General features: G+C 43.2%; 1 protein-coding gene across 9 annotated transcripts in view; it reads right to left on the reverse strand.

The window, feature by feature from the left end:
* DGKI (diacylglycerol kinase iota) overlaps positions 1-18111 on the reverse strand; it is a 439032-nt gene that overhangs the window by 8878 nt on the left and 412043 nt on the right. For all 9 annotated transcript variants that reach the window (XM_023250599.2, XM_023250596.2, XM_023250595.2 and 6 more), the window contains 2 exons: positions 13019-13056; positions 9455-9575 (listed from right to left, as the gene is read on the reverse strand). In XM_023250599.2, the coding sequence (XP_023106367.2) occupies positions 9455-9575; positions 13019-13056 (159 nt within the window). The remainder of the gene's footprint in view (positions 1-9454; positions 9576-13018; positions 13057-18111) is intronic.

An 18111-nucleotide genomic window follows, 5' to 3' on the forward strand; every position in this document is an offset into this window, starting at 1 on the left:
CCTCCCTAACTCTAATTGGCCTGCAGGTATCAGTTGAGACACATTTTGCATCAAACCCTGCATGAGCCCACTCCAAATACTGCATTAAGTGGCCTGCCTATGTATGTGCACTCCCACTTTGGACACCAAGCCTATGTTCTGTAATTGGGAGGGTAAGATAATTCGTCATCTAAATTGAGACTATACCACACAGGTGGGGCTATACAATTACCTTATTGATCAAGACATTTAAACCATATCAAAACCACCTGCTGATGTGTCCCTCCACTAGTCTCTGGTAAATCCCCTGACGTCGTGGCCTAGGCCTCATCCACCACTATATCCTTCCTTGGTGCCTGGCATTGAACCTAGTACCAAGGAGATGCTTAAATGTTGGGGTGAATTAATGAATAAGTGTGCTTAGACACGCCAAGCACAGTTCTAGGTATTGAGCATTTTAGTCTTTAGAAATACTATCCTGTTCATTTGCTGTCTTTACTGTCAGATATCATTATTATTGAAAATGTGCTTAGGTGATTACCTATTACATAAAAAAGAAGAAAGGGAAGATGTTAGGACTCCCCATCCATGAAAGTCACTGGCCAAGAAGATGGCTGAGGTGTTATGGGACCTTCACAATCCTCCTGGTCATCCGAGAGCTACCTCATCACCTTTACCTCCTCTTTCACAGAAACTGGCCATCAAGGCCAGGTGAATCTTCTCTTGCACCATCTGCCCTATTTCTGTCTCCTCTTTGTCCTATTTGACAAACAGGCTTCCTAATAGGTCTCTGTCTGGAGCATAAGAAAAGTGAAAACATTAAGAAAAGTGAAAAGCCTCATATCATTCAGATTTCCAGGTTTCCAATTCAGCATATTGACTGCTTACTCCCAAGTATTTAAACATGAAAGTTCACCGTCTTTCATTTGGAACTGCCCTTATTCAATTTGTTCCCAGGTTCCGTTTTTCACATTAGCTAATCTGGTAACTGGACCATTACCCACCCATTTCTCAGGCCCGCCCGGTTCCCAGAGCTTGTTCCCTCCACTCTCCCGATCTGAAACAGCCTTCCCTTTTCTAGACACATACCTAAGTCTTACCCATTCTGTAAAGCCCAATCTGTGACAAGGTCTTCTGAAAAGACCAGTCTTCACAGAAGGGATCTATCCCTTTCTCTGAAAGCCTGTAGCACTTACTTGGTTCTACCCTTTTGCCATTTGATTTTCAGTCATATGCCTTGTCTCCCTAAACAAATTCTTCTAAATCTCTGCAGTGTAAGAATATTTATTATTTCCCTCTAGCATTATCATATCCCTCTAGCAACTATCCTACATTAAGGATTTAACAAAGACTTGACTCATTTATTTTTGTCCCTCAACAAACTAGGAACATTTTTCTAAGGAAAAGTGAACAATAATTCTCACGACAAACAAATAATTCCCACAACAAACACCCGAAGAAGTGCAGAGCAGTATAGCGCCGTGATGGGTCCTAGAGCTGAACCTCCTTGCTCCAAAATTCTGGCTCTACCTACCACTTACTGGACCTCACGCAAGTTCATTTAATCTCTCAGTCATGGCACACTACATGCCTGAAGGTTAGATATTAAGTGTCCTATTCTCTGGCATAATCCAGGAGGTTACACTAAATCAAAATGTGGACCATCAGTAAAGGAAGGAAGTGTACCGGACTCTGCATTTCCTTCCATTTATTTCTGAAGCCACTTGTTGATTCAACTTTGATGTCCTGAGAACCAATACTCCAGACCTCCTCAGTTGCGGGCAGGGCATTCTCTGCAAGGCTAGGAACAAGAAGGCTTACAGGGCCCAATGCCCTCTTCGGCAAACCCTTGGAGCAATTCATGTGGAAAGGAATTCCATGAATACCAGCAACCCAGCCTCACTGGCAGCTCTGTTCCCACCATTACTGCTGAGTGCATGCGGATTTAGGCACCAGAGGCCCCGCCTCCTTTCCCCCTCCATTCTGTGCTCAGGGCTGCACCCATGGGGGGTCCACGGACTCCAGGATCCCTGCCGCCATGTGAGAGTTTGTGGAACCAACTCAATCTGCGCTAAAATGGCAATTGTTTGACACTCTGAAAGGGGGGACAAGGAAGAGAAAGGACCTTGTTCCTCAAGTTTCTGACAAGAATCACCACAAATGCAGCCAATGCAGAACAATCCCAGAGCTGATTATCCAATTTATGAGTCAGGCAAGCCTGTAGCTGCTTATCACTCCCCCCTTCTCTCCTTCTGACCTGCTGCAGCAGACAGGGGTGAGAGGAAGAGGTGCTGATCTTAAAACAGGATACTTTTGCTTAATTAAAATCTGATGAAACTCCAATTACAGGTTTCTGGAACGAAATGGGCTCTGGAATGATGGACTTAATTAACCCAAACCTTCCTCCTCTTTCCACCAGTACAGATAATCACAAAAAGAGCAGAACATTTTGCATGCTGGCAGGTGAATCCCCAATGCAGAGGGAAGGGTGGCAGTGAACTGATGACAGACAGGCATAGGGAGCTATTTTTAGCAGTACAGGTACCTTTTCTAGCAATATCTTAACCCGCTTTAAAATAACCGTGTTGGCATAATGCTAGCAAGAAGGGGGTGGTGGAGGAGGAGCTGAGAAGAGGACTGAGTGCCAGGTACAGCCCAAGAAGAGGCTGGATTTTCCCTCCCTATGCTGCTTCTAGTGGCCTGCTGGGAGCTGTAGTATTTCAGGCTGTTTACTAGTGCCCTGTGCAGGTTAGCAGCATCAGTATGAGGTCTGCAGAGAGGGGGCATGGCCAGAGAAACAAAAATCATCTGCACAGACTGCAAAAATGCTCTTTAAAGGAAACACTATTTTAAAAATAGCACCGGGATGCCTGGGTGGCTCAGTTGGTTGTGTGTCCAACTTCGGCTCGGGTCATGAACTCATGGTTCATGAGTTCGAGCCCCGCGTTGGGCTCTCTGCTGTCAGCGCCGAGCCCACCCGGGATCCCTCTTGTCCCCCTCTCTCTCTGCTCTCCCCCAGTTAGTGCTCTCTCCCGCTCTCTCAGAAATAAAACTAAATATAAAATAATAAATAAATAAATAATAAAAAATAGCATCTATGATTTTTTGGGGAAAGTTCATTTGAGTGTCACTAATAAGGGAGAGAACAAGAGAAAGAAAAGAGGATGGAATTCTTTCAGTTTAGATCAATGGTGAATATTTGGACCTAGAACTTATTTTATATTTTAGATCTACACTGTGAACATCACGCCATGTCCCTTCGGGAATCTGAAGGAGTACCGTTACGTTGTTAGCAGTGAACTCAGTTATTCCCTGAATATAAAACCAAGTCTTGGTTCACTGCTGCCTCCTAGGGTGTGCTACAATGTCCACACTCAACCCCATATTTGACTTGTACCAGAAAACAACTGTTAAAATCTGACTCAAGGGGCATGTGTGCCAATTTCTCCATGAAGTTTTCAGAGGCAGACAATCGCTGTCCCTTCAGAGCCCTGCATTAGCTGTCATTGGAACTCTGCAGGTAATGCTTCCATCAAACTACCCTGCGAGGTGGTGGTGTTTCATTTCCCTCACCGGGGTTTAGAAATATGGAGGGCAGAGACCAGATGTTACACGTGAGTCTTGGCAGGTAACCTGACCTCACTCTCCTTCGGTTTTCACCACCCGTCAGGTGGAGAGAAGAGAACTCCCTACATAGGGTTGTTTTAAGAATTAAGTATGTGAATACATATGAAGCATTTAGAGCAATCAAAGTTAGCAGTGACTATTACTCTAACATTTTTTCTCAAAAGTTCATGGGACAGAATTCATTTTTTTATTGAATGAATGAATGAAAGCCATTTAAAAATCAATGTGGATCCCAGCCAGTATCGTATTTTTTTTCTCAGAGAAAGACCCATAAACGTAACATGGATTCAAAAGACTGTGCTATACGGGAAATGGTCTGAAAAATCAGGGGGGAACAGACGTATTGAGAAGATCTACGCATCAGTATTCCAGCGAAGCCGGGGAATGCGAAAGGAAGCAAAATTTCACAAATCTCCCAACGTGAGAAAGTGAACAGTGAGGTTAAGTAGTCAAGCCTTCTAAATGGCAAGTCTGCTGCCCGGGCTCATTCCATTGGCTCTTCCGTTGGATACCCGCCCCCCCCCCCTGCTCTTGCTGCTACAACCCTATCATCAATATTGTGCTTGTATTATATATGATGTGTCCTTTGTCGCACGCATCCTTTAATTTGCTTCCCACACCAAGGCATCCAAACCCCCCTTGCTATCCCTTCCACCTCTCCGTGGCCTCTCTGTCCGGGACCTCATTTCCCATTAGTCTCCCCCACGCTGCCAGCAGACCATTCCAAATCCTCCTCTGCCCCAGGACAAAAGCTGCACAGATGTGGGGAGAGCTGGCACTGGGAACTCGAACCGCACCGTCATCCTGTCCCAGCGGGACGGTGGTCCTTTCTCTCGGGGACCAGAGGCAGAAAAAGGGGGGGGGGGTAAAAATAAAAGAAAAGAAAAGAAAGACTGAAGACAGAAAAGGAGAGAAGACAAAATAAGCCATTGAAATCAAAAAGGAAATGCATGAGTGAGATTTCTATCAGGACGCGCAGTAGGGGGGCAGAGGGGTGGGAGTGGGGGGGATAAAAACAAAGGGGCGAGATGTGCGGGGTGGTAAAAGCCTAAAACAACACAAAAGTCCCTCCGAGGGGTTTAAGGAGGGAGGAAGGAGTGGGGAGAAAATATGGTTGAAAGGAGCTGAAAAGCGGGAGCCACTGGGGGCCCGGGAATGGAGCCCCTCGCGTCCTTCCCTCTCCACCCTGGCCCTGTGGGATTGCTCTCTGTCTTCCTCTTCCATTCTCTCTGCAACCTTCCAAATGCCCAAATTCCAGTTTTTCAGAAAGGAAAACAGCAGGTTGTGTATTTGAGAGAAAAGGTCCCAAAGAAGAAGGAGGACAGAAAACAATTCCAGCCTCCTGTGGCTTTTCAGAACTCACCACACATCTCCTGCCCCTAGCCCCACAGCCCGGTTTCCAGAGAACTCTTAGGACAGAAATGTGTTGTTTACTGTGGTGTCTGGGGGAACAGCTAATCTCTCACGACTCCTGCTCAGGGGGCGCCCTCCCGACTGTGGACCCCACTGCTCACCACAAATAACCAGCGAAGAGGTGGGCAAAGCAGAGGCGAGAGGGGCTCCCACCTGAGCAAGGATGCAGGACAGAAAACCAGCTAGTATGCTCTCAGGCAACTTGCAAAGTGCCTACCGATTTCTCCAGAGCCCTGTCATTAGCACATCTTTACAGTCAGGTCTTCGAACAGGTTTCAGGATTTATGGCATATGAAGTCACAGGAAAGACTTAAACCAAATTAAAAAAAAAAAATTAGAACTTCAAAAGATCTGCAGCATTTGAGAGATGAGGAGGAATGTCCCTCTCCAACTCTGGTGCAGTGTAAAATTTCCACTTTTTTCCCCATTTACATGAATTCATACTGATCAGACCTGTCTACCACAAAACTGACGCTAGCTTATAAACATAATGCCACAGTCTGATACACATCCTGAACCCTAGCCTCACTAAATTCTCTTAGAAAAGGCTATTTTCCTTGTCAGACCAAGGGGATTCTAGAGCCATCATCATGTTAAATTAGGAGAGACTATTTCACTGAACAGAGATCACATTAAGGTAATAGGTACAGAGAAGAGAAAGGGTCATGTTTCCCGTGTGCTTGTCCTTGACTTCAAGAACACTGTAATTTACAGAGGTTTCTATAACTTAAAAGAGATGTGTTTTTCAAAATGCACAGGCTAATGAAATTATATCAGCACCTAAAGATACGAAAACAAACAGCAACAATAAAGACAGTTGAGCTGAAGCGCTTAGCTCTTAAGAACCTGCTGGATTAGACTGGCTATGCCAAAAGATTTCGCATGTGTATTCCTGAATAAAGAGAAATAATGAGATCAGTGTTAGGGAGATGGAATTGATGAGGCCTATCAGGTTGGCTAGTACTAATTTCAATAAAAATCAACTGCAATTTAGTTCCTATTATTTGGCTATGGTACTAAAAGGTTAAAAATCACCATCCTTCAAAATTGCAGTGATTCTGGGACTAGAGAGCATAATGAGATTTTATTTCCCAACAGAAAGATGGATTGTGCTTCGTATCTCCAGTCTCACTCTCAGGTATGTACCGGCCAATGAGAGATCCTGGTGGGGCGGGGAGGGTATCAGATGCCTCCCGTGACCTTGGGAATGGCTTGCCCATGAGGCAAGTAGAGATGTTTGGAATCTCAAGGGTTTTTTTCCCTCATTATCATAGTTATTAAACATATTATTAAAATCGAACCAAAAAAAATCCTGGAAAAATAAACACCCCCTCCCCCCAAATTATGTTAATTTTGCTTTGTGTCCTTCCATTTTGACAGAGAGAGCTGTATTATGTGACTCACGCTTTGCAAGAGGTGCTGGGGGTGGAAGAGACACAAGCTGAGTACTGGGGTGTCAGGCTTTGGTTACAGCACGAAGAGACTAACGAAAGTACCAGCTTGATTTCACACCAGGCAAAGTAGGCGTGCACCAGTCCACAGATGGGGTTAGAAACAGAAAGCTTTTAGAGGCCCTCTTATTTAAGGCAGTGGAAAAAGTAGTGTGGGAGTGAAAAATCCATGGGTCTAGACCAATATCATCTCATGCCCCTGGGGACATGCAATGGAGGAGAGGGGTTTTGTTTTTGTTTTTGGTACAAGTATGTCCCAAATATTACATGGGTCATGCTTATGCTAAAAAGAGGGGAAACTGTTGTTAAAGAACTTGCAAATTCAAAGAATTATTGTTGCTAGTCAACCTTAGGACTGAGAACCAAAGGAACATATAAAAGCAGAGGCCCAGGGGATCCTGGGTGACACAGTAGTTCAGGACACTGAGAAGGTAGGCTCACCATTTTCAACTGAAGAAGATAGAGTTAGGAAGGTGGTAGGTTAAATCTGGCCACAAATTATTTGCAGCTCCTCTCACAGAGCAGTGGGGGCCATTTCCCCCCTCCATGAGTCAGGGCCAGCCCTGTGACCGTTTTAGCGAACAGAATACTACAGAGATGATACAGAACTTTCCAGCCTGCCCACAGGACGTCTGGAAGCTTCCATCTTCCTTCCTTCCTTCCTAGGACTGTCATGCCCTGAAGAAGCCTGGGATAAAAGGATAGGTATAGAGAAAGGTCCAGGTGTCCCGGGCATCCCAGCCATCTCAGCTGAGAGCCCCAAACATGTTGGGGAGTCCCTCTTCAATACAGACTCAGTCACAAGTGTGGTTCCCTGCAGCCTCTTTAGTGAGACCAAGTGGGATACCAACAGGTAACTGATAGAGCTTTCCAGAACCCGTGGCGGGGGCGAGGGGGACGTGGAGATGGAATTCTAGCTCTTCAGGAGAGGTAGAGGAAGAGAGAGAGACAGAGACCCTAAATTGTGTTAGCATTCAAACAGATGGCCAGTCTCACACCTAACTCCAGAGAGGAGATGTGGGTATTGAACAGCTTAAGATATGTGAGCAAGCATTCAATCCCATTGGGTAAAGGACAAACGAGTAAGAAAGGATTGAGAATGGTCAAGAAGACAGCAACCAGGAGCACCTTCACTTGAGCTAAAGACAAACTGACAGTCTGTATATCTAAAGCACATCTGCATTTTGTGCAATAGAAACCCTGAGCTCTTTTCTATTAAGACAAAAATAATCACAGAAGCTCTGTGCTTCATTGCCCGTGGGGCCGGGTTCTAACATTTGCTTTTGCTTCTCACTAGCTTTGGGAGAAGTCACTACGGAGAAGAGAAAACACCTATGATTTTGAGTGTGTGCATGTGTGTGTGCGTGTGAAGGAGGCAAGCAGAGATCATGCCGCCATTGCTTTGTAAGTCTTGCCCAAAGAGAAACGCTTTCATTGCAGGCGGTAGAATGGGCAGGGGGACAGGGGATGAAATGACACACACCACAGACACAGTACTAAGAACACAGCCAACCACCCAGGCTTTCCAAAGTACACTGGCTTGGGACTGTCAGGCCCAGCGTGCAGGGGGCAAGAAATGCTCTAATAACCACCATCCGACTTCAAACACCTTTTCTTTTTCCTAAGCCATTCTTCCCACCATCACTCGGGCCAAGGTTTCCAGGAAACTCTTCATGGTGAGGAGGAACTGAGGACAAAACAGGTGTGTCAAATGTAACTGACAATCGATGTGTCACATCCGACATAGGATATGTTTAGTAGAAGCATCTGAAATATGAGAAGTGTGTGACAAATGGCAGCTGTGTTATCTACCTGTGGCTTTACAATAAGACTTAAACCATCTATATAGAACTGTTTTCAATTTCATTCTGCATATGATTATATTTTTTCGCCGGAAATTGCCTGGAACTAGTGACTGTATCGTGCACGTGCGTGCGTGTGCGTGTGTGTGTGTGTGTGTGTGTGTCCACTGGTCTATAACAGGTAGTTCCTGTTAGGCACTCCACAAACATCTGTGGAATGACTGAAAGGAGTAAGACGTGTGTTGAACTGAATAAAAGAGGAGTAAAAAGTAATGTGCAAATGTGCATGTCTACTAATATGCTTATTATTTATGGCCTGAATTTGGATGCCACAGGGTCACTGCCGGGCTCACAGAAAATCTTCCAAGGTCTCTGTGTACCTATACCTAGCAGAGCTAGAGGCTACTCCACTCCTGCTTCCTCAAAAACACCCAAGCCAGGCAGATTTTTTTCCCCTTTACTCCTGCTCTTTATTCCTAGAGACACTATCACTTCTCGGCCTTTTGGCTAAGATCAAGTGTAGTATTCCTAGAGACACTATAAACATGGGAAGCTGAAAGTAATGGTCAAGATTTGGTGTCCATTCATGTGTTTATGCCTTTAAAGGGCCATTAGGGGAAGATGCTAACGTACATGCTACATGTCGAAATCACCTAACCACAGAAGACACACGAATACCAGATGTTTTCAAAGAGAATGAAATGTGGCTTAATTTGATAGATGAATGAGATTCAAACCGGAAAAAGAGAGCAAGAGAGAGAGAGACAGAGAGAGAGAGAGAGAGAGAGAGAGAAGCCAGGAAGCTGGGGGGAAGAAAAACACATGCTTATCATGCTATCACCACGAATTTGGTACCTCGTCCCAACCAGTCAACTTAACACTCTTCACAAAACAATACAGCATATTACATCAGGTGGCATTTGATTTTGTCTTTTATTTTTTACTTAGCTCAAAAATATCCTGCAAAGACCTTGCTATGAAAATTATTTCTATGAAATGTTTGATTATGGTGACCGACATGTGTCAGTGGTCTGCAGTTCTGTCTGCCTCCAATAAGCAGGGGGAGTGAGCTAAAATTTGGAGAGCATCTCTACCATTCTGAACATAGCCTGGAAGAAAGTCAATTTAGAAAATTCAATTATTGCATGGAGAAGTGATCCTTGGTTCACTGTACCTACTCACCGTGGTCAAGGATATATTTCACAATCTCCCCGTTGCCGGTTTTAGCTGCATGGTGAAGGAGTGAACAGTGGTCTGGTCCCTGAATTAGCAGACTCCCTCCGTTTTTATAGCTTTCTATTAGCTGCAAAAGAGACATAGGAAAAGAAGCTCAGGCAGGGTCCGGAACAAGGAAAACAGTTAACCGGTGATAAAAAGAAGAGTGATGGAGCAAACCACAAATGCTTCTAGCCGCAGAGGACACAGAAAAGTCAAAGGGAGGAAGTAACATTCCCGGTCTGTGTTATCACTCAAATAGATGGCCAGCATCTCACCTGACTCGGGAGAGGGTCTGTGGGCACTGAACAGCCCAAGGAAACTGAAACATGCTGAGTTACTTATTTCTTTTCTGCTTTATGTCTTTTTCTTTTCTGGGCACTGGTCTCTGTCCCAAGGGAGTGAAGGGCAGCGAAGAGAATAAACGTTTTCCTCTGTTGGCTGAGCTCTCTCCTGAGTGAAAGGATAATCAAGGCTGCAGACAGGAATAGCTTGGTGTCCCGTAGCTAAGCGCCTTTCCTCGCCCCCAGTTTTTCTTCAACCTCTAATGAACCCAGCTACCAAATCCAGAAGCTGCTTCCCATTTTCCTGCGGGAGGTCACAGCACACGTGCGCATAGCAGACACGGGCACACATCTGCACGGCCTCACTTCTTCACCCTGATCTGCCGTCCAGCCCCTCGCCTTCTGTTAACCACCCAACCCATACCCAAGAAGGCTAGAGATGACCCCCAGGGTGAGAACCAAAAGGATGCAGGGAATGTAGTAGTAGACACCTAAAACACCTGTGAGAACAGACTAGAAAAAAACCCCACAGATTTTGTAGCCTGAGAATAATGTGGTGAACTGAGGATATGGTCTAATTTCATGAAATACTGAACATTATAGAAAGTGTAAGTGGGTTTCTGTTCTCCAAACTGCAGTACAGCAGGACACAGAGTCTTTCTGCAGCTTATCAAGGGTAGTTTTAGGGAAAATAAGAATAAAATAATCCAGAAGGTACCAAGCAAAAGGAATGTAACTATCACCAAGAAAGAATTAGATGGCACATTATATATATATATATATATATATATATATATATATATATATATAAAATCAAACATCTCAAAAGGTCAAAGAGTCAACTCATAATTCATGATTTCAGTCAAATCCAACCATGGAACTGCCATGTGCCAGATTCCAGGGAAACAAGTATAAACAGGACTCAGTCACTGGCCTCAAGACCTCGCAGTCCATGGGGGAGACCGATGTGCAAAGACAGACACGGGAATGGAGAACAACATGAGGAGGTTATTAACGGGTAAAGAAGAGTCACAGAAGACTTTCCAGAAAATAAATCAAAAAGGAATAGTTGAATGGATGTAAAGAACATACGGGGACTTTTATCTCTAAAGTACAAGGCTACAGGACAGCAAGAGGTAGCTAATGGTTTTCCACAAAGAATCTAAACATGTCCAGTACTGCTCGACGATAGTCTTACAATGATACTCCCTTTCTTTGTAGGCAGAGGCACAAAGGATTCGGGCTCAACAGAGAAGCACAGGCCCATCCATCAGCTGCCTTGATTGTGCCTTTCTGTAGTGTTTTTGACACTGTGGCCCTTCAGTTAGTCCATGGGTATCTTATGCCGCTGAGTTACACAGCAACCACTCCCAACAGCCTTCACACCGACTCCTGGGTTCTTCTGTTCTCTGCTATTTGGTGTGCACTTTCTCTCTTACATACACACAGTTTAATAGTTAATGTGTACTGTGCTTTCTGCATGGAATAGAGACATAGAAGAAGATGGGGAAGAAGAAAGAAAAGGGGAAGAAAAATACTTGGGAGGGAAAGAATGTAAAAGAATGAGAAAGAAACACCCTAAGTCATTATATTTCATCTCCCAATAAATAAGGCTAAGTAACTTCTCAGGCACTTAGGAAATGATTATAACAGAGAAGGTAATAAGACAATCCACTGAATATAGTAATTTCCCATATTTCAAATAGTTCTCTATTAAGTATGAAAAAAAATGTGGCTATATACCCAGGGACCTGGAAAATATGTTGCCTAGGCTAAAAGCAGAGGAAAAATCAAAAAGGATTTCAAATATAGTAGTTTTGCAAATAATTTGTGGCTTAGAAGCTCTTTAAGAGCAGGAATCACATCTTACTGCCCAAAGCATCTCGCATAAGGCTTTGCAGGGAGTATAGGATAATACTGGTTTAATCCACTGCAGGGCAACAGCATCAAACTCCTAGGTTCACCACTTGGAGAGCACTTTTCTCTTGTGGGTGACAATGGCTGGTAACATTATGACCCAGACAGTGGCACAGGCACCACTTCCAGGATTATGTGCCTAAGACGGCAGTTTGTCAGGATGCTTGGGACCTTCTGACTGTTTCCTATTAGTAACCTCTTCATACTGTCGCACAGGGGGTTCTCAGTTTATTCAATAGATGCACTTCAGAAGAAGTTGCACGCAAGGTCAGTGCTTCTCAGCTTTCTTTTAAGGCTTTTGGTTTCTCAATCTGCAATGGCACCCTTCTCCACAGGCTGGCGGGTAGAGCCTCTGTCTCCCGCAGGTGCCAATATTACAGAGCAGATCAAGCCAGTGTGGGTTACAGAGGGATATGCAGGTCGTCCTAAGTCCCAATGCCTGAAAGTGACATGAAACTAAATATAACTTTTAGAATACTTATAGACTGTACACACTTTATAACAATATTTGCATCTCCACTATGTTTATTAAAAAGACACAGACTAACACTACTAGCTGGCATTTCAGAGTCGCTTCTATGTAATAAAAACAGTCTTAAGAGCTTTACGTGTATCGTTAGGTTCAATTCTCATGACAAAGGACAGAGGCAACATTATTCAGTTTTACAGATGAAGAAACTGAGGCACAGAGAGAATTAAATACAGTCACACATACAATGAATGGCAGAGCCAAGATTTGAACGCGGGCAGTCTGACTCCCAAATCTGTATTCACTCCAGAGGCAGCAGTGACTACTTCCTTCCCTCTGAACTAAGAACATATACGCAGAAATGAAAATGTTCAAAGGAGATCAGACCAAGCATCTTCTTTTGGTTAATTGTGATCCCTGAAGGACAAAACTCTAATAATGTTAGAAGCTGGAGGCTCTGGCCCGGAGAGTGTATTTCTGGGTATTATCCATATAATGCATTCATTTCAAGACCTGTCTAAGAAGAAACCTTAAAACTCCAAATATCAGCTCCTAGATAGCGGGAATTTGGGGTACTGTGAGCATTGCATCCTGGGAACATGCAGTCCATGTTATGAGTGGAGGCAACCAGCGCAGTACCCCTGCACACAGCCTTTGCTGTTAGGAAATGTGGAGATGCTATGAAGACTCCTCTGGCCCTCTCTGTCCAGTTCCCCAAAGAACATCCTTCCCCTTTCGAGTCGGCTAGCACCGCAGAAGGATGGATGATAGATGACATACGAGAGATCATGAAAATGTGGTGAGAAATGAGGTTAAAGTTGTTAAAGAATCACCAAAAATTTTGGTAGGAAGATAGCTTACCTTCATAAGATCACCAGCTATTACTGCCTGCAAAATTGCTGTGAAAGACAAAAGAGAGATGTCCCATTAGTAGAAGACCCTCTCATCAAAATACCACAAAGGGCTGGATCTATATTTTGCCAAAATAGTCTACATTTGGGGTAGGAATAAGGGAAAGAGAAGCATACCAAGAATCTTGCATCAGGCTAAAGCCTTCTCTTCACCCCTTCCCTGCCCGGACACCCATTCTGTCCAACATTCTAGAGTGTACCTCAACACCCCCTCATGAAATTTGGAGTCACAGAGATTAGGTTCAGATCTTAGCTGTTTCACAAGCTGTGGAACAATGGGTAGATCATGGAACCCCTCTGAATCCAGTTTCCACATAAACATCAAGTTTAAATCTTACAGAATTACTGAAATGATTAAACCATATGAATGTTCTCAACTCATCTACTGAGGCAGGCTAGGTGCCTAACCATGATTTTTTTGCTTCCTTCTTTCCAGTTCCTTCTACTGTATCCTCTTGGAGTTCCAAAAATTACTAGTAATTTTGTTATGTAATGAGAAACAACTATCCACTTCTATGGAAATAAAGAAGACTAAAGGTAGTAGAGAGGGGACATGTATACTTGAATTCTGTTCTGAGGAAAATGATCATGTGGTCAGCATCTCATCCACTGGCAACTCAAATGGAAAGAACTCTGAGAGTCATAGGAAACCTAAACTAATTGTAAAAATATGTAGCTTTAGGGGCAAAACTAGAAGTGCATGTACATACAGGTTATGTGGGAGACAAAAGGGGAATGAGAAGAGAAAACTGATTAACAAGGGCAAGAAGATGTGAGCATCTAATGACAGCAATGATTCCCCAAGGGAACATTTGTCTTAGGTTGGAAATGGTCCCTTTAGAAAAATAAATACCTAGATTCTAAAACTACTCAAAAAAAAAAAAAAAAAAAAGATTATTTTAAGGCATGAATGGCATAGAATTTTAGAAGAGAGTAACTTAAATTTTAAATTTCTCAGAGTGGCATTTTATTCTCATTTACTCTCACATAGAGTTAGCCAAAAATGCTGTGTTGTGCATCCAAATGCACATAGCCCTGGAGCAGCACTGACAAGGCCCTCCAGGTTTTCATACTGAGTACTTACCAGTCCCGAGTGATTGGATGCACCACAGGCAGGTTAAACCCATTCACTGGCCCAGGGCTGAAGGCCCTGCCCTAGACCACAGCAGAAACCATGAAAACCCATGGAAATAAGGAGGGCCACTTGAGCACTCGAGGAAGACATAGACAGAAAGACAGACATAAAAAGGAGGAGAATGGGAAAGAGGAAAGAATGTTTCCCTTTCCATAATGAGCTGCAAGCATCTCCCTAGGGTTCCTAGCACAATGCTCTGTACGGTATTGATGTGCAACGATTAGTTGCAGAACTGACTGAAGGCAGAGAGAGAAAAGGAGCCAGATGGGAGAGAGATAGAAACAGAAAGGAAATTAATGTCAGAAGAATCCAAAGAAAACACATGCCTCACTCTTCTTGCTATAGATGAGGACACTGGAGTTCAGAGTAAAGTGACTGTCTCGGGGCACAGAGCCAGTAGTGGCCCAATCGCGGCCATAATGCAGGTCAGTGTCCAGTCCAGTCCTCTGTCCAGTGCCCTCTGGGAGCTCCCCAGGCAGAGCTCCCCCAGGCTCTGTGACGCCTGGAGAAAAGGAAAGAAAGTAGTCTTTATAGGTTATCAAGCCTTTATAGTGTTGCAAAAGGGCACTGGATTAGAGTTTAATTCTAAACTTAACTCAGGAGACTTGTAAGCTTAACAAGTCAATGATTGTGAACCAATTTTCTTTTTTGTAAAATAAAAGTAATAGCTGCTCATCTGTCTATAGTAAGGATAAAACAAACAAACAAACAAAAAACAAAAGCTTTACAAGTAGATATGTCAACAGAAGGGGTCATTTTCAGTACTTTTGCGACTGTACTTAAGTATCTGAAGACATATGGATAGACACTGCAGAAGGAGCCTAGAAAGGAAGGGCAAAATTGGTATGGGAAGTCGAGGAGACATATCTTGTGAACACAGCACTTATGAGAGGAGAGGCATGGATGAAGGAGTCAGTGGGTGCTGCTTAACCCTACGATGTAAACCCTGTATCAGAGGACAGGGAGGGAGAAGCAGGAGAAAATATTAGCCAATCACAAGTCTGCAAGAACAAATCAGTTCAGATCTTTATACTATAGGATGTTCTCCTGACTGAAGTAGAATCTCCATATTAGGATAGGAATAAGGTTAGGGCAATTGCCTGAGTCGGGGGGCAGTTCATGCAGGGCTTGAAATAACACAGAGCTTCAAAAACAGTTATAGAGCCTATTCTTTTCAAGATTTTATTAAAACATTTCCCAGAAATCCAAAGAAAAAGAAAAGAGAAATAGAGAAAAGAAGAAAAATGAATTCATTAATTTAAAGCCCTTGTGTAATAACATTTGGGGCATACAAGCAATAAATCAAGACAATAAAGAAATTCCCCAGGACAAAGTCTATTTAAGGAGAACCAGGAAGAGAAGAAAGGAAAAGGGTAGAAAGGGAAGATGGAGAGAAAGAAAAGAGAGAAAAATATTAGAAGCTGGGGGAAAACTTACTGGCTAGCTGTAGAGTTCAAAGATTTCTTGGAGGAGGTGAAGTTTAAGCCAACTCTTCATGGTAAGCAGAATTAATGAGCAAAGAGGATTTGGAAGATCCTGAACAAAGACATGGAAGTTAAGTTGTGATGTCTAAGGGAAGCTGCAAAACGCTGTATATTATCCTCCCTGAGGTGAGGAGTGGTCGCAGATAAGATGCTTCAGAGACCAAAGGACCCCCCCCCCCACAGTGAGCACCTCTTCTGTCAAGATAAGGCACTTGGGGTTTATCCTGCAGGTGATGAGAAACTATTGCAGAGTTCAAAGTAAGCCAGGAAAGCATATAAATGTCAACCATGCCAGTCTGATCGTACCCTTCCCCTCCTGGAAAGAGAGTTATGACCTGCTCTCTGCTCATTTTCTACAGATTGCCTACATTACAGCCTCTTTAAATGCCTCCCCCAGACTCATTCAGAAGCACTGCTATGTTTGTTGGTTTCCAGCAGCTTCCTGGTTTAAAGTCCCCATGAACAGGTAGAGAATCATGTAAGAGAGTCATAACCACAAATAATTTCCAATTGTACTGGAGATGGAAAGCGTGGATATTTATTTTTAAGTCAAGCAATACACGCAAGGGTAGCTATTATGCAAACATTACTAGGCTCAAGGCTCACTTCTCTCTCCTGATTAATGTCCTTCCCCATGACCACTACTGTTTAAGATTTCTTCTGCATACAGAGAGCTTGCATCTATTAGTATTCAACTCCAGACTGTACCTTCTGAAAGATCAAGCCTAAAAAAACAAATAATGAGTTGTTATGATTATTGTATTGTTCTTTATTATTTCTCAGTCCCTAAGCTCGCCTTCCTGCCTTTTCCAAAACTCTCCCCAACTGGGGAAATCATGCTCCCAAATGCAAAGAAGGGAAGTCAAATTGCTAGGGGGAGGTAAAGGTTATTGAGTGGATGGATAGTAAGTTTTCTGGACAATTAAATCACATAAACTTACACAGTTAGACAGGAGAGTAAGGGAGTAGAGAACTGAGAAGTTTGTCGTTTTTAGAGCTTAGAAACTGAATCATTAACTTATGTGAAGTGGTTGCTTTTCCCCTCAGTGCTACCCCTTCCAGTAAACTGCTATCCAATAAACATCATAAGACAGAAAACTGGAACTGACAAGTCAGAATTGCAAGGAAGGAATGCCCGTCTTCCTTCTCAGTCTTGGGTCTCAATTCCCAAGGGTCTGGATATCCTCAGGAATCTGCACATGGAAGGAACAATGCTATCCACTGGAATCAGGACAGGGAGAAAACAACCCCTGGGGTCACTGGCTGGCCACCTTCCCTGCAGAGCCACACCCTGTTTGAGGTTCTGGGGATACCACTGCACAAGGCAAACTCCACCCCTTGCCAGAAACTGATGTTTTGGCAAGAAGTCCAAATTAGGAAGGCATATACGGGAACTGATTCAGGATGCCTGAATTTAAGCCCTGTGAGCACGATTAACTAGCTGTAAACTTGGGCAAGTTACAGTTTACCAAACTTCAGTTTTCTCATTAGAAAAATGAAATAAAATCAGTTCTTTTTGAGACTCTGCAAATAAGCTCAAGGAACAGAGGATCTGACTGTTACGATCTTCTTTGTAGAACACCATGGAACACTGAATGTTTTTGACCTCATTATACAGAAAAAGAACCGTTTCTCACCTATGAAAGGAGAAGGTAAGATTACAGAAGGCCAATTACAGCTGTAGAGTTTGGCATATGACTACTTCCAAAGGGATAGTTTAAGGTTGTGGTTTTTGCTATGCCAACGAAAATATTTAATAAAAAGCATGCAGGACTTGGCAAAGCCTTGTGCGTGTAGTTCTCAATAAATCAAATAACTACATCATATAGTTTCAACTCTGAACACTTATGTCTATTTAAAAACTTTAATCTTTCATGTTATTTCTCAGTTCTTAAATTAATATTCTATCACAAGACAGTTTGTCACCTACTAATGGTAGCAGTCACTTAAATCTGTTTTTAAAAAACTGTTGAAGAAAAAAATTAAAAGTACAAACAACAGATGTTGAACAAAGAGTAGCTTGTCCTCGGGTTGGGAGAGAAACCAGTTGATGCACTGAAAGTATAAACATATATAAGGCTTTGCCAACTTCTGCACACTTTTTACTCCTCAATATTTCATCTGCAATGCAAGTAGCATATCCTAGAACTATTCCTTCAGAAATGGACATATTCTACATTCCAGGGCTATTTCTGACCCCACCCTAACCCTCTCATTTCACAGATGAGAAAACTGGGGCTTGAGAGGTAACCACACTCTTCCAAGGTCAGACAGATAGCTAGCAATCCAGCTGACAAAGGGACTCTTTTTTTTCTTTGTTTCTTTTATATTTTCTTTAACATTATTGTGTATGATCCATGTTAGAATTCCTTCCACCATGCTGTTACCCCTGTAACCTGGAGCAAGGTGGGAAAAAATAGAAAC

This window comes from Felis catus, chromosome A2 (genome assembly GCF_018350175.1).
Source record: "Felis catus isolate Fca126 chromosome A2, F.catus_Fca126_mat1.0, whole genome shotgun sequence".
In the NCBI taxonomy this organism is placed as follows: Eukaryota; Metazoa; Chordata; class Mammalia; order Carnivora; family Felidae; genus Felis; species Felis catus.